This window comes from Terrapene carolina, unplaced genomic scaffold (assembly GCF_002925995.2).
Source record: "Terrapene carolina triunguis isolate 2854851 unplaced genomic scaffold, T_m_triunguis-2.0 Scaffold38, whole genome shotgun sequence".
Classification (NCBI taxonomy): Eukaryota; Metazoa; Chordata; order Testudines; family Emydidae; genus Terrapene; species Terrapene triunguis.
In genome coordinates this window covers 14,132,511-14,148,314 of record NW_020664389.1, presented here as the reverse complement: position 1 = coordinate 14,148,314, position 15,804 = coordinate 14,132,511, and the positions used below count along the sequence as shown (strand labels likewise).

The window sequence follows — 15,804 nt, the reverse complement described above, 5'->3', positions numbered from 1 at the left end:
ATTACAAATAGAATAGGCCTCAACCCATTTTGTATTTAATTCAGGTTTCATTTGAAAGAGGTTTATTTTTTTAAAAAAATGTATAATAATTTAAATCTTTTCCCAAAAAAAGGATCTTTTAAAAATCCATTGTGCCTCATGATGTATACACGGAACTTGGTTAAGTGCGATACTGTGGCCTCTTCACAGTGCTGTCCTGCTCTCTCCCAAAAGTTGGGTATATCAGCCACAGGACTTTCCATCTCTTCCCTGCCTTATGTAGCCCCTGCCCTAATCCTGATTTCCCTCCTTCCCTCTATTAATTCTATAAACCCACACTAAATCTTGGGTTCGTTCTTTCTCTCTCTCTCTCGCCAGTGTATGTGTGTGCCATTGCTCTGTGCACTATGGTACATGGTTTAAGGGTTCACAGACTGCAAGCAACCCATCGGGGCTGCTATTTAAATAGCTTTTGTTGCACCTCCCGGCATAGTCAATTCTCTCAGTACAATTAATTTTTGAGCACCTGGTGCAGACCTTTAACATTTTCAGGAGTTCACAGAGACATCTAACTGGGTGCCTATGCTCAAGCCATTGGCTGCTCAGTTAGCTTGGGTGTGGACCAGTCACCGTTTTTGAGCCTCCTGGTTGGCACCCAAGTGACTATTTCTGCTGTCCAAGCTTTTGAAAATGTTGGGCATTAAACTTTCCTTTTCTCTGTGCTTTTTCGCTCATCTGTAAAATGGAGATAATAGTTACCTACTTCAAAGGGAGGCAGTGAGGGTTAGTTAGTTATTATTTCTTCAGTGCATTGATATCATAAAGTGAAATTATGGGGAGATCACAGACTCTCAATAGTTGAGGTTGCAACAATCGTCTAATGTAAAGTTCAGCTTTAGCTGCAATAGATTGCTCGCCTGGAGAATTGATTTGAAACATTGGAAATTATCAGATTTAACCTGAAGGCAAATGTGGAAGAAAAATCCACCAAACTAGTCTTGAGAGACAGGTCATTTAAAAAAAAAATAGCCTAATTTGAATTTTGTATTTCATGCTTATTTGTCTTTCCCCATGTTTAGAACTGGCTGGCTGCTTTACTACCACTTCAGATTCTTCAGCATTGTGCCCCTTAAATTGCATACTGTTTTCATCTGAAGAAAATAGGTTGTAATTAGCGGTGGTTTTTGTTGAGGATGGCTAGAGACCCCACTTTGTTCCCACTGATTCAGGATCTGTGTGCGTGTGTATGTGAGTGAGAGAGCATGTTGTCTTCCATGAACTGTTTGCAGCATAGAAAGAACTCGAGACCTCCTATGGCTGATCTTTTAGCTCAATTAGTTGAGGACTGTTCCTTGGAGCACTGTAATATAATGGAAACTAATTTTAACTAGTGTGGCCACTAGCAGGCACCACTGATTAGGTGCAGCCTTCAAATGCTGGGGTGTTGTCAATGAAGATCTAGATATTGCAAAAATTGTCGACCACTGGTTATGTCCTAAAGCATGAAGATTCAAGTGTAATTAGAAGAACTAATAATTGTTTAACTAGTGCTATAAAAAGGAGTAACTGCTGTTTTTAAAAAGCTAAAACATAAAGATTAACTTGAGTTTCAGTGCAATGGATATGTAGAAAGAAGAAAGCAATGTTTAATTTTGGGATGACAAGTTATTATGCACTTATAAGCCATCTTGGGCTATAAGTGGAGAGGAGAACACATTTGCTAATACTTTTCATTTTTTATGTAGCAATTTCTTATATCTTCAGAACTGGAGCTAAAATATACCTTCCCTAAAACATGAATTCAACTAATTTGAACTATTATTGTATTAAAAATATCACCACTCAAATAACTGATGTGAGTCACCACTTAAATACTTTTTTTAGCATTACTCTGTCTCAAGAATTTTAATATGCAGTTAGTATGTCAGCTATTTAACTAACAAAGCCAACTGTTCTTTTATCTAAAAATGTTTCTGTTAGAAATGTCTTCAGGGGCTCTAAGGTTTATATTTGAAACAAAAATTGATTTGAACATAAGAGGTAGGGGAAGCCTCTCTTTTTTTGAGACTCCAGATTCAATAAGACCGTGCTAGTGTTGTTACTTTGCTCTGCTAACAGTATTGACTTGCTCAGCTACAAGTTATGGCACCAGATAATTTTGACACGGATGAGTTTCAGTTTAATGCAGCATTATTCATACCAACGTTACTGACTTCCTTCTGCACCATTTTATATGATCAAGATCTGTAACCTGGTGCCTCTTGGCAAAACTGTGCTGCATCAAGTTTTCCAAGTCTTGAAAATCTCCTACTGTGTCATATAGCCCCAGCCCCCGGAGTCAGGTGGCTACATAAGAGAATCAAATTTCACTTCCAAAAATGTTTATAGCCCTCATGGCTGCGCAAAAAACATGAAAATGTGACCTAAGTGCACCCTGTGGTTGGCAACAGTGGAAGGCTTAGAACTTGGATCTAACTATGCCCCATTATTCAGAGACCAGTCCCACACTGGCTCATGTGGTGCATTGGGCGGCTTTGCATACCCACAGCCAGTGCATGAAGAAACACTCCAAGACCAAACCTCTCTGTCTACCCTCTGCACCATGTCCTAACTCCTAACTTACCCCTCTGCTTCTCAAATGCGTGGCCATAATGGCGAGAAGGGGGTCTGATGTGGACTGAATCTGGGGACATCGGTGGGCAGACATCTTTGTAACATATCTGTGTCAGCAGGGACCGATCCAGGGTTAGGTACACGTGTATTCATGTATAATTTGAGGTGGGGGTGGGGTGGGGGTGTGTGAATGTGATTCATTGTCTTTGTTTATGGCTGCCTAGAAAAAACTGCCTCTGCACTCTCAGAGCTCAAGGAAGTGGCACAAGTCTAAAGAGTGGGATGCCCTACACAGTCCTGGTCCCTAGAATTCAATGGGTTTGCTGCTTTGGCTGTTGCATTAAATGTAGCATTAAATATTTGCCTTTAATCTTTACAAGGTTTCTAACCATCCTTTTCACATACCCTGTATAGGGAAAAAGGACTCTTCCCTCACACCTCTACAACCAGGGTTTTACACTGTCATAGTGACATGGACTGCAAAGACTGAGTAAATAAGTGTATTCTAACAGGTATAATATGTTGAGTTTGGAGTTGCCTGTTAAGTGATTTTCTTCTCATTGTTACAAAGATGGCACTGCTAATATTGCAAATAACTGGCATTAAGAGTTTAGAGGATGGCTGCAGATCCTGATTGTCCAAAAGCACCCTCTGATTGGATGGGTGTGTCTCTTGATGCAATTGTGCCCCAGCTCACAGTGGTCTACAAGTGAGACCTTATCACTAAAATAAACATACACACACATCTTCATGCCCATTATAAGCTGGGCCAGGGGGCCATTCAGGGAGAAAACGAACAATAAAGCAACCTGGGGAGAGGAAAAAGTGACCAATTGAGACTGCCTACTCTCACATACTAGGTGTGGCCTTTTCAACGTCTTTAAACTCATTTTTTACTATAAAAACTGAACTGGGAACTAACTGTTCAGTATTAAAATTGTTTGTAACATGATCTCTTAAGGTTTCCTGGCACTTCCTAATATAAGACACTGTTTTTAGTAGCTTATACCTTTATCATACCTTAGCCATTTGGGCTAAAATGTTCTATGTGAGAGGTAGGTGTCTCAGGCTGAATATTTCTGGAAAACTTCACCCAAAAAGGTTCAGGTATTTCTGAGAATGAGGCTAGGAAAAATGTTGTTTTTGCACATGTTAAATTGTTGAGATTTTTTTCTTTGAAAAGCTCTAGTGGCCATGCTTTAGGACAGGGACTTGAAATGTAGCAAGGAGGTGGCTTGTGTCAAGGATGTTCCTTTTGCTATCCCTGTGCAAGTCCACCCAAATGTAGCCAAGCCATAGGGCTTGGCTGAATTCAATTTTTATTTTATTCATAATGTTGCTTGGTAATATCAGTTGATTTCTAAGCAATTATTTTTTCTTTTTTTTAGATTTTTATAGATAATGTCACCATTCTGGAAAATGGAAGGGGTCAGATCACAATTGGCAATAGATGTTGAGAATCAAAAAAGTTTAAAGCTTTAACTGTTAAAACACAAATTGTCAACATCATATGTCAAAATATAAAAAAAGTAAATATCCTTAAGTAAAATTGAGTTCTCAGGCAAAGAAAGAAAAAATGGTTCTTATCTGTCAATTTCAATGACCATCCATGGAAATATTGTTTAATTGGTTGGTGTGTGCACAGTGTGAAATGGATGTTTACCAATTAAATCTAATCCAGCCAAGCCTAGTTCTAAGCCTTTGAAAAATCACAGGTCACATGCTCAGACTGCAGAGATTTTTTGACTATTCACACCAAAGATTCCATGCACACTGAGCATGCTCCAACCTCCCATTGCTGATCAGTTGGCATCTGTGCCGTCCCCACAGAACTGGGCAGGCTTCTGACCAGGTCTACAGCATCAAAGCTGAATTATCCCTGTAATTACGCCTCCCGATTGGGGTCAGGCTGAGCGGCTGCTTTAAGAGCAAGGAGCCTGTCTATTCTGTGCTCTTTGTGACACTCCCCTCCCCCCCGGTCTATGCCCAGGTAGTGGCGGGAGGGGAGAGGGAGAAAGATGCCTGACTTGAAAGCAGAGGGGACAAACACCAGAGCCGGGAGGGGGGGAGGGAGAAAAGGAGGAGATTGGGACTGCAGAAGGGGAGACAAACTGTGACCGAGAGTTTGGGGAGGGGGAGTATTGGGACTGGTTGGGCAAGGACACTAAGACCTGGTGGGGGGGGAGAAAGGAAGTGGGAGCCAGTTGGCTGGGTCAGGGGTAGAAACACTGAAATCTGATGAGGAGATAGGGGAAAGACTGGGACTGTTTGGACAAGGAGACTGGGCCTAGGATCTCATGTGGGAGGGAAGAAAGATGTGACAAGGCATTGGAGTGTGGGGGGAGAACTGGGACTGCCAGGACAATGAGCTGGGAGGTGGTGGGAGACAGATTAGATATGAACCCAGGAAGGGAGACTGTGATGAAGCCAGGGAGGAACTGGGACTGGCTGGGCAAGGAGACTAGGACAAGCCAGAGGAGTGGAGACTGGGACAAGGAGCCAGAGGTGTGGAAGAGACAAGACACGGGCAGTTTGGAGGGAGTAGAGCTAACCCAACTGTGAACCCCTCCTAGCAGAAGGGGTCACACTTGATGGAATGGGGAGAAGTCTGTGCCTATGAGAGACCACTCCCCGCCAGAATCTGGAATGGAACCCAAAGTTCTTGAGTCTCACCCTTTCTCTACTGCCAACAACTAGCTGTGAAATCCCCTGTGTCTATCCCCCTCAAGTGCTGGTCCACAAAGAGGATGACAACCTACTACTGCTATCAATTACTCCAGCCAGAGAGCAAGGGGAGGGGGCTATAAATAGCTTACTATTTTGATTATATATACCCATACACACACACACTTTTTCCCATTTACTAAGAACCTTTTCATAGGGGCAGGTTACAGGGTAAAATTTAGTGAGACTTAAATGCAGTCAAATTTTAGTTGGATGCCTAAAGTCATGCATTTAAAAAAAAAATGAAATGTAAAACTAAGGTGGTCCAGTCTGTTAGCAATACATCAGTCCAGGGTGTGCCTACTGCTGGTGGGGGCACTTTGTGCGTTAGTGAAAGCACAAGGCTGTATACAGCAGAGGTACTGAATCACCTGATCTAGAACTACTTCATTCAAAGAAGAAATTAAGCTTTTACACACATGTGCAGCATGCTGGAGAAACACCAGAGATGAAACAAATAGTGTGTGTGTCTGAGGAGGGAGATCCTGGACTCTGTTAGAGAACTGCAAGTGATGGGAAGCAGCTAGCCACTAAAGAAATGGTACGCCATGATCTGCAAGTGGTTTTTTGTTTGTTTTTTTAATAGAAAAATTGCCCACTAATTACCATAGATTTGTTGGTGTCACATCTTACACTACTGGTGTGTTCAATGATAAGCAGATGCAGTGCTGGGAAAACAATACAAGGAAACCACCTCTGCATCTTGTTTAGCAACTTAATTGGAGTCAAGAGTATAATACTGGCAAGGTGGAAAAATGACAATTCTCTTTATCTGTGTATTGTTCCATTCTTTGAGCCTGAGCCATTGTATTTAGATTCGATAGCTTCAGTACCTTTCTCCTCAAAACCAATACCTATTTTTGTTTCTCATCTGCTTTCACAATGTGTCACCAAATTCCTTATAAGTGAAAATAATATACTCTAGCCCTCAGCAACAGCTCTGAAAAAGGACTGTATGCACCATAGACTTCTCAGGTGGTAGCATTCTGACTTCTGGGTTAGAAGCTCGTGGGTTCAAGACTCACCCCAAGCTATCCAAGCTGGAGATGGTGGTACTAGCGAAGGCACTGCGCTGTTGGAATGTTCCTCCCATTGAAATGTTACAGGGAGATGCCTTTGTTGGTTTGTCCTTTGGAAAGTTGGATTCCATGGCACTGTTTGCGGAGTAGGGGACAAGTGATGTTCCAAGCAACTGTTTTCTCTAGCAGCATAATGTATGTGGACACTACAGACTATTGCTAAGGACAGAGTCGCTGCTGAGTCCGTGTACACTCAGTGCAATGGTAGTGAAGTGCTTTGGGTTACCTTGAGCATGAAAAGTATTTATATGCAGCCACAATCCAGTCTGTCATTTCCTAGTGTTTTTAAAATCTAACTCAGCTACTATAGATGGTATAGCTAAGCTTTGAATTGGATTCCTAGACAAGTTGGTGGATATATGGCTGGAATCAATAGTGAGGCAAATGTGCAGTTGCTAGTATGATACGTTTGAGTAACCTCTCAATCAAATCTTGGTGTGGAAGCAGAATACTGGCAATAAATTCAAAGTGGCAGAAACATAAGCTAAACACAACAGGCCTTGAATCCAATAGTTGTTTTGCAAGAAATGCATTTTTTTTTTATGTTGTTGCTGGCTCAGCTGGTAACTAGCTGACAAAATACAAAAAGCTGTTAATTCTAGAGTTCAGAATACATGAAAAACAACACTGCTTTCCTTTGGTTACACACAAGATTTTTTGTCTAATATTTTGAGTGCAATATGTCTTTTAAAATTAAAGATGAGCAACGCTTTATAGAAGCAATAGTTCTTCAAACCAAAGGTATGGGTACCAAGTATTGTACTTCAGGCTTTTGTAGCAGGTACCCTAAACTATCACACCCTATGTTAGCTAGGAACCGCACTGCTGCTGCTTGCACTCTGACTTTATTAGGAGTAGCCCAAGTTCCAATGGTCGTTAGAAGACACAGTTGAATGTGGTAGGCAGTGGAACACAGGCTGATAAAGCCAATGGCTTAGCCTGGCAAACTGGTATATTTAGTCCTGAAAGGTTATGAACCACTGGTCTGAAGTTTTTAAAGCAGTCTAACAAGGGGCTTTGTTGTGGCTTTTAGCCACAGACCTGCACTGGAGGTGCGACCAACAGTCTTTCAGGGGTGGTAGCGAACATTTCCCTGCATACCCATAGGTGCTGGAACTAGGGGTGCTAGGGGTGCTGCCGCACCCCTGGGCTTGAAGTGGATTCCATTATATACAGGGTTTACAGTTGGGTTAATTGGCTCTCAGCACCCCCACTATACAAATTGTTCCAGCACCTCAGGTCTAGGGCTGTACCCCCACCCACTTTGAGATGGCTGGAGCCCTAAGGGCTGTTAGCAGGGAGCAGCCCTTGTCAGCAGGGGAGTACAAGGACTGTGCTTGTGCCTGTCATCTGAGGTCACTGGGGAAGGAGGCACAAGCAGGGAGGCATTTTACACCTTCCCCGTCACTTGCACTCCCAGACCTTGGCCAGCTGCAATCTGACACTTTAGAGAATCTTCAGTAGCTGCTACTTGTCACCATTTAAACAATGAACTGTACTCACCTCCTCCTAGGAGCTCTGGCTGTTTGTTCATCTCATCTAGGTCAAGATTGCGACTGTCCTCTGTGTGGGTCTGAGAGACCATGGAGGACACATAATGCTTGTTCTCAATGGACTACTTTGCCCAGGCTCTGCCACAGTTGGAGAGCCTGCTGTGCTTCACGGTCCCTCAATGTGTGCCCCAGAGGTACACTTCATCCCAAATGGAGGCGTGAAGAGGCAGGGCGATAACTTCACTCCAGCAGACTCTGGTAGTATGCTGCATCTCCTAAGAGTGCCCCCTGCCTAGGGTGGGATAGGGTGGCTCCGCACTGCCCCCATTGCAGGCCTGTGCCTAAATGGTATGATCGAGCCCTTAATGAAAATATATCTTCTCCCTTTTCACAAATGCTTTATGGACCAAATCCTGGCTGTGTTTTACTTGATTGAAACACCCGTTGATGGCAGTAAGTTTTGCCTAAGCAAAGCAACGCAGCATTTAGCCTTGTAGTATGATCGGCGAGTGATGTTTTAGGCCCCGATCCTGCAAAGACTTATGAATGAGCTCAATTTTAAGCATATAAGTGTTTACTAAGACTACTTGTGTGCTTAAAGCTAAGCAGCTGCATAAGTCTCTATACAGGATTGGGGTCATACTGTGTATGAAACCTCTCCTTTTCCAGCACAACATTGACCACAAAGAATCTGTCTCTACAACTTGCATAGCAAGGTGTAACTAATACAAGGGTATGTGTATGTCTTTCCTAAACGCAACAAAATGTCTCTTTTTAGAAGTCTTATAAATTATATATATTTTTAAAAAAATCACTTTTCAGGTTCAGTATTATAAGAACAAATACTCGGTCATTGCTTGCATTGCACAAGCTTCTGAAATGCTTTCTTGAAGTCTTCATTAAAGATTGTATAGATTAGTGGGTTAATAAGAGAATTGATGTATCCCAGCCATGTGAGGAAATTGGACATTTCTTCTGAAATGTGACATCTTTCACAGGTGTTAACAACAACTTCCTTTACAAAAAATGGGAGCCAGCAGATCACAAATGCGCCCAAAATCAAGCCCAGGGTAGTTGCTGCCTTTCGTTCTCTCGTGCTAGAGATTCTTTGTTTTTTCCAGGTTTTCTCTTGCTTGGACTCGGACTTAGGGCTTCGCACTGTGATATGGATTTTATCCAAGTCTGCTGAGGGATCAGATGTTTTATCTGTTGTGTAGTGCGTCAAAGCCAATTTGGTGCTTCTCTCACCCGGTTCCAAGAGGACTTGTCCATTTACTTCCTCTCTTACAATGCGGCTTACGCTCCTTCTGTGAAATGTCTTTGCTGCTTTGTAGATTTTATAATAAAGGATCAGAATCAATGCCAGTGGGATGTAAAAGGCTCCAAATGTGCAGTAAATAGTGAAAGCTATGTGGTCGTGTTTGATGATGCATTCATCATCCTTGCTGGTTGTCTGGTGTCGCCAGAACAAAGGAGGCATGGAGATAAAAATGGATATGATCCACACCACTGCAATCATGATGCCTGCGTGTTTTGGTGTTCGTTTCCTAGCATACTCCACAGCATCTGTGATTGCTCGGTACCGATCCAAAGCAATAGCAGAGAGATGCAAGATAGAACAGGTACAGCACATAATGTCAACGCTCAGCCAAACGTCACACATTATTTGTCCCATGATCCAAGTCTCCTTCATAATATACATAATGCTGAAGGGCATCACTAGGACTGCAACTAGAAAATCAGTCACTGCAAGGGAGCAGATTAAATAGTTGGCAGGGTGATGGAGCTTCTTTGTCACAATTATTGCAGTCATCACTAGAGAATTGATGGCCGTTGTCATTAATGCCAGCACAGAAAGAGTAACTGAAACAAGAATCTTTGATGTCACTGTTTTAAATAGTTCTTCTGATGTGTAATTTTGTTCAGTTGAGTTTATGGGATCCATGTTTCCTTTTAAAGGTGATGTTTAACCAAGGAAGACACCTGTGGAAAAGGAAACATAATTTAGAAAGTGTGCCATAAGTCTTCAGGAAAGACAACAGGCAACATTTTCAAAGGTGCCTAAGTCCCATTTACAAAAGTGACTTAGGAATCTGTAGGTCTACACTGGAGCTGGAAGGTCTGACTGAGTGTAGCTGTGGTGGCAGGAGCAGCTAACTGCCCTGAGTACAATCCCAACCAAGACCAGAGGCGCTTAATTGGGCAGCTACCTCTTCTACCGCTGCAGATACGCTTCATTTTTAGTGTGCTACCTTGATCAGAGAGAGGGGGAATGTCTTTGCAAGCTGGAAATCACACTTTCCAGCTCAGCTGCAGATATGCCCAATGTCCCATTGAAAGCCCCCTAGGTTTTCTGAGCTCAGACATAAACCATATCCTCACATAAAAGTAAACAAGGGTTAGTTTACATACTATTAGAAGTTGTGCAGGAGGAAATTTAGCAAGGAAAATATATTGCACTTAAATATGTTTTAAAACCTACTTTAGGGTGGGTACAGTTTTCAAAAGCACCTAAATTATGAACAGAAAATTGGCATATATATGAATAGTTCATACTTTAAACATAGTGATTCATCTCTCCCTTTAAAAATATATAAACTCCCAATTCATGTTAAATGAACAGAAACATTTTTCCTTCACCATCACACCAATATTATGTTAAAACCTTCTGAAGCAACAGTAATTAGCAGGAGAAATGTTATGGGGCTAGTAATCTTTTAGGGACTTACTACTGAAATAAAGTGTAGTTATTTTAGTTGAACAAAACTCATTGAATTGCTTTTAAGAGCTGTTTTCTCAATATATTGCTTGGTGAGAGAATTTGTGAGAGAACCTGGCTTGACGATGTCCAGCAGCTGGTCTTACCTTAGAAAGCCTTAACTATCCAACATAGTCAATTATCTTATGCATTTCAGACTGCCTGATATTACTACTAAATTACCAGCTAGCAAAAAGCAATTTGGAAGTAATGAATCTTGATTAATAGGTTTTGAAAGGTATGGCACGGTTTATGTAGGAGCCACTGGAGTATGAGATAGATATAGCATTAAGAAAAGTGGCATAGGTAGATTCACAGAAATGGTGCCTGGGTTTCCTTAGATGACAGGCTGTGCATTCTTCCTGCTAGATTTGCACTGAGAACATACTACAGGAGCTTTATGGGAGCATAGTGACAGTATAATGTCTCCTTACCAAAACAGCACTGCATATGCTTCTCTACTGGTCCCATCTTGCACAGGCTTATGTGGATAGTTTAATACCTGCTAGTTTCTACAACACTACAACAGCCCTCCTACTACACTCACGGTGCATATATACCTTCTTGGGAGTCTTCTCTTCTGTTTAGGGAGGCATGTTCTCAGCTAAGGGCTGTCCTTTTCTTGTCGTCCTTCTGGCAATTTACCTGTTGTTTGTACTTGGTGATTTTTAAGCTCTGCTGTATGGTGTGGTTGAACTGCACTTCCATCAGAACGCTATTAATACCAGTCCAGATGTTGCTGTTGCACAACTAGGGTGTGCCAACTAATCTAGCAGCATCTGAGACAATGTGTCCTGGCAGTATGGACTAGTTTTGCTTTCCAGCTGGTGACTTCCAGCTATAGGTTAGAGATCCATCCGCCTGCTGATGCCACGTGGAGTTGGATCTTTTGAAAATACCAAGCTCTTCAGGCAAGGCTTGTTGGATTTCTTAGCGTACTAGGCTGGTGAACCTGTTAAGTCATTGGAATTTATACAGGCCCAGCTGGGCACTGGACAGCTAGCACACTGTATAATAGACACTCAAAATGTGGCAAAGGCCTGTGACAGTTCCAGGCCACTGTTGCTTCTCTCTTTTGATCACTTGTTAACCTTGGGTATCAATATGCTAAATTCAAATCAATCAACTTCTTGCTCCGCCACAGGCTTCTTGTGTGAATCTGTAAAATGGTGACAGGTAGGCATGGCTGGGAAACAAGAATTCCATTTTGGAAAAGAGGTTTCAAAACTTGTTTTTATTCCACATCAGATCAGAACAGAGGCCTTTTAAAAAAAAATGTGTGGAAAAACCATGAATCATGCACCAAGACACCTGCCCCAGAATAGCCACTAGTCTGGTGGTTAGGGCATTGAGCTGGGAGAGCCACTCCTAATCAGGCAGTGTAGGGACTTTGGATCTGGCTCTTCCACATCCCAGGTGAGTGCCGTAGGCTATTGGTGATTCTGGGTTGGGTGTCTCCTCTCACTTGGACCAGGAATTCCATCCTGGAACTGAGACACCTTCCTGATGAAAATTTCATTGAAACAGATGTTTTCATGAAACATAGTTTTGATGAATCTGCATTTTCCAGGAAGGAAAAATTCCTTACGCTCTCTGACACTATTTCCATTCTCCCACCCTTTCCTATCCATATAGTCCCTGCCCTGAAAAGTGTACACTACCTACTACAATGAAGCTAATCTCAGTTGGTGCTTCTAGATGCTTTAATATTACTGTACATAGGGCTAAGCTCAGGCTTCGTTGTTACAGCAATGGGCTCACACTTGTGTGAGTGGTCAACTTCAACCTCCGGGTCTCTGCATGAAAATTTATCACAGCGCAGAGGATGCATGCAAGGCTCTATTTATGACATAGGTCCTTACACAATATACAGAGCGTTTTATGGGAGCTCTTCATCTGTGGATGAGTCAAAACAAACCATCTGTGTTCATGTTGTATTGAAGAGGATTCACATGGTAAAGGTGATTACGGGGACAGTAAAGCAACACAATCTATGTACTCGTACAAAATTATTTTCAAAATCCAAGCTTCTTGCAAGCTTGACAAAAGCGGCCTTGAACTCCATGCTTCGAGAGCGGCACCAAGGTTGTAGAATCCATTAGTCACTGGTATCACTAACTGCATGGAGAGATTTTTCACATATAAGGAATTGTGTTCCATTTGTAAAGGGCAATGGTAAAAAACAGTGGCAGATATTTGAAAGACTTAATGCAATACCCTGTAGCAGATGCTGTATGTTCTTTCTCAGAATCAGCTCAAGAATCCCTGTTAGTTAGCTTTGTATTTTCCCTGCCAAAATAAATGTTAATGCAATTAAGAGTTTCTTACAAAACTGCTATTAAAACATGAATTTGCTAATTCAATTGATAAGTTTCTGGGGAGGGGGACGGAGAAGCTGCCATTTGCTAAGAACATTCACATTTGAATCCTCTGTTACTGTGGATACTAATACAGTAACTCCCCACTTAACGTCCTCTCGCTTAACGTTTCGATTTTACATCCCTGCTCAATTACAGAACATGCTCCATTTAAAGTCGTGCAATGCTTCGCTACAACGTCGTTTGGCTGCCTGCTTTTTCCACAGCTGGCAGCCCCCCATCAGCTCCTCTACGCCCGCCCACCAGCAGACCCTGCGGATCAGCCCCTTCTCCCCCTCCCCCCCGCCTCCTGCCCGTGGCAATCAGCTGGCTTGTGGTGTTCAGGAGGGATGGGGGGAGAAGCGAGGATGCGGCGCACAGGCTTCTCCTCCCTCCCCTGCCTCCCAAAAGCCACAAACCAGCTGATTGCCACTGGCAGGAGGCAGGGGGAGGCTACACACTGAGTCCTCGCTCCTCCCCTCCTGCCCCCTGAACTTCGCAAGCCAGCTGATTGCCACGGGCAGGAGGGAGGGGGGAGGAGCGAGGATGCAGCACACCTCCCCCCCTTCCTCCCCTGCCTCCTGCCCGCGGCAATCAGCTGCCTTGCAGTGTTCAGGGGGCAGGGGAGGGAAGGGGAGCCTGTGGACTGTGTCCTAGCTCCTCCCCCTCCCTCCAGAACGCCACAAGCCAGCTGATTGCCATGGGCAGGAGGCGGGTGGGGGAGGGGGAGGAGAGAGGACGCGGCATGTGGAGTAAAGGGGGAGGAGGGGGGAGAAGAGGCGGGTTAAGGGTGGGAGCTTGGGGGAAGGGGTGGAGTGGGCGGGCTGAGGCTTGAGCCCCCCGCCCCTGGTGCTTGCAGAGTAGGGGAAGCTGCCGCTGCTGCTGCGCAATGTGATTCTCCTAGCCTACAGCACCTTCAGCCTCCTTGCCTGCCTCATTGTCTCCAGTGCCAGTGGGCTGTGCCTGTGTGGGGTAAGGCTGGGGCACCTCCCAACTATAGTACTGTACTGTATGGCAAAGAAAAATTTCCCTGGAACCTAACCCCCCCATTTACATTCATTCTTATGGGGAAATTGGATTCGCTTAACATCGTTTCACTTAAAGTCGCATTTTTCAGGAACATAACTACAACGTTAAGTGAGGAGTTACTATACTGCTGTCCTGAGGAAGCATCCAGTTCTAGAAAAGGCCATTATTATTATTTTTATTTTGCACAGCAATGACTTGTAGTGTAATATGACAGTAGGTACAGTGTTTTACTATGTGAATAAATGCATTTTACCATACTGGCAATGTGTAGGATGCATATGGAAAATGCATATACAATGTAATCAAGAAAAGATGTATATAATGGGGTGTATTAACAGATATGACATGCCAAATCTGTCTATTGGGGAACCAAAAAAATAATAATAAAGGAACTGGGCAGGATTTCTCAATCTTGTACAGGAGTCCCCCCCCCTCTCCCAAAACCAACCAACCAAAAAAAAAAACAACCTGTTTACATTTGATGCAGAAAACTTAACACAAACAGTTGCACTTTTCCAGCCAGGTTCTCCCTCCCTTTGAAAAAGAGAGGGGAAGACCTATAAGAACGGCTGCCTTTTGAGAAGGTTGAGCTCCACCCCAATGTCATAGATTAAGGTTAAACTCCAAGGTGAGGGTTTATCCAGAGTTGTGGAATTATTTTACTTTCCTGTTATAAACACTAACAATCCTGGGAGAAACCTTGTTGACTGCAAGTTATTCCTGTTATTTCATCTTGGCTTCCTGTGTGCAGGTATATTAAAGTAGTGCAGAAAACAGCATGTCCAGCAGTACCAAACAAACACATACACCAGAGGGACATGTTCCTGGAAGAGCCACACCTCTTTGTTTCTTAACTCTTTATTGCCTTACAGTTCTCTAGCATTAATGTATTATACTCCAGGAAATATTTATCCTCTACTGCATCCTTTATACTAAACAACTTGCTACATACAGTGCATAGCCTTTAACGGCTTACAAATGTGTAAGCCGTGTTACTTGGCACAACATCTGCAAGAGAAGTTTACTCAGTCATTTCTTGGCAAATAAAGGGCCTGAGCTTGCAGACTTTACTCATGTGAGTCAGGGTTGTATGATTGGGCTCCCAATACAGGTTTCAGCTTGCTCTTTTCTACAACAGACATGGTGTGCCTCAAGGTGAAACAAACCACATATGCAGTCCTAGCTAAGGCAACTTCTGGTTGAGTGCCTTTATCCATGTCCTTTGATGCTGCAAATGACTGTTTTGAGTCATGGCATGTCATTCAGTAGGTTGCCTGCACCTACAGGAAACCCACAGAGCATCTGTCTCTGCAAACTATGCATCTATTTATGTAAATTAGACATGCAATTCACTGGTGCATTAAGAAGTTTAATCTAAATGTTTTACTCTTATGGGGGAGTACTTATTGTTGCAAGTAACTTTGGATGTATAGCAACAGATAGAATTAATCTGACTATTCCATGTGATTTTGTATCTTCATGTTTCCCAAAAGTGACCATCCCTGCTGTCTTTTCTGTTTACAATCTTGATGACTGATATTATAGAGCACTAAACTCTTTGTTTAGACTTTAACAGCCGAGAAGGGAGTTTGAGCTGCCCTAAAAAGCCAGCCAGAGATTCCCCGATGTAGAGGAATCCCCCAGTATTGTAAAGCACAGACGCACAGGGCCAGAAACTTGCACCACCAGCTTCCCCCATCCGGTGTAGAGGGCGAGCTAGGGCTGGAAGGCACTGTGCTCAGTTGTCCTGGACTTGTGGAACTGCTGGTAGA

At 43.1% G+C, this 15,804-nt stretch overlaps 1 protein-coding gene across 1 annotated transcript; it reads right to left on the bottom strand.

The window, feature by feature from the left end:
• Positions 1 to 8,738: 8,738 nt before the first annotated feature.
• HTR1F (5-hydroxytryptamine receptor 1F) lies at positions 8,739 to 9,833 on the bottom strand. The gene has a single exon (XM_024218797.1). It carries the CDS (start codon positions 9,831 to 9,833, stop codon positions 8,739 to 8,741), a length of 1,095 nt encoding a protein of 364 aa, XP_024074565.1.
• Between the last annotated feature and the right edge of the window lie 5,971 nt (positions 9,834 to 15,804).

Bases quoted from the DNA above. Each gene is read 5' to 3' on its own strand.
- HTR1F (XM_024218797.1), bottom strand. From the start codon at position 9,833: ATGGATCCCATAAACTCAACTGAACAAAATTACACATCAGAAGAACTA.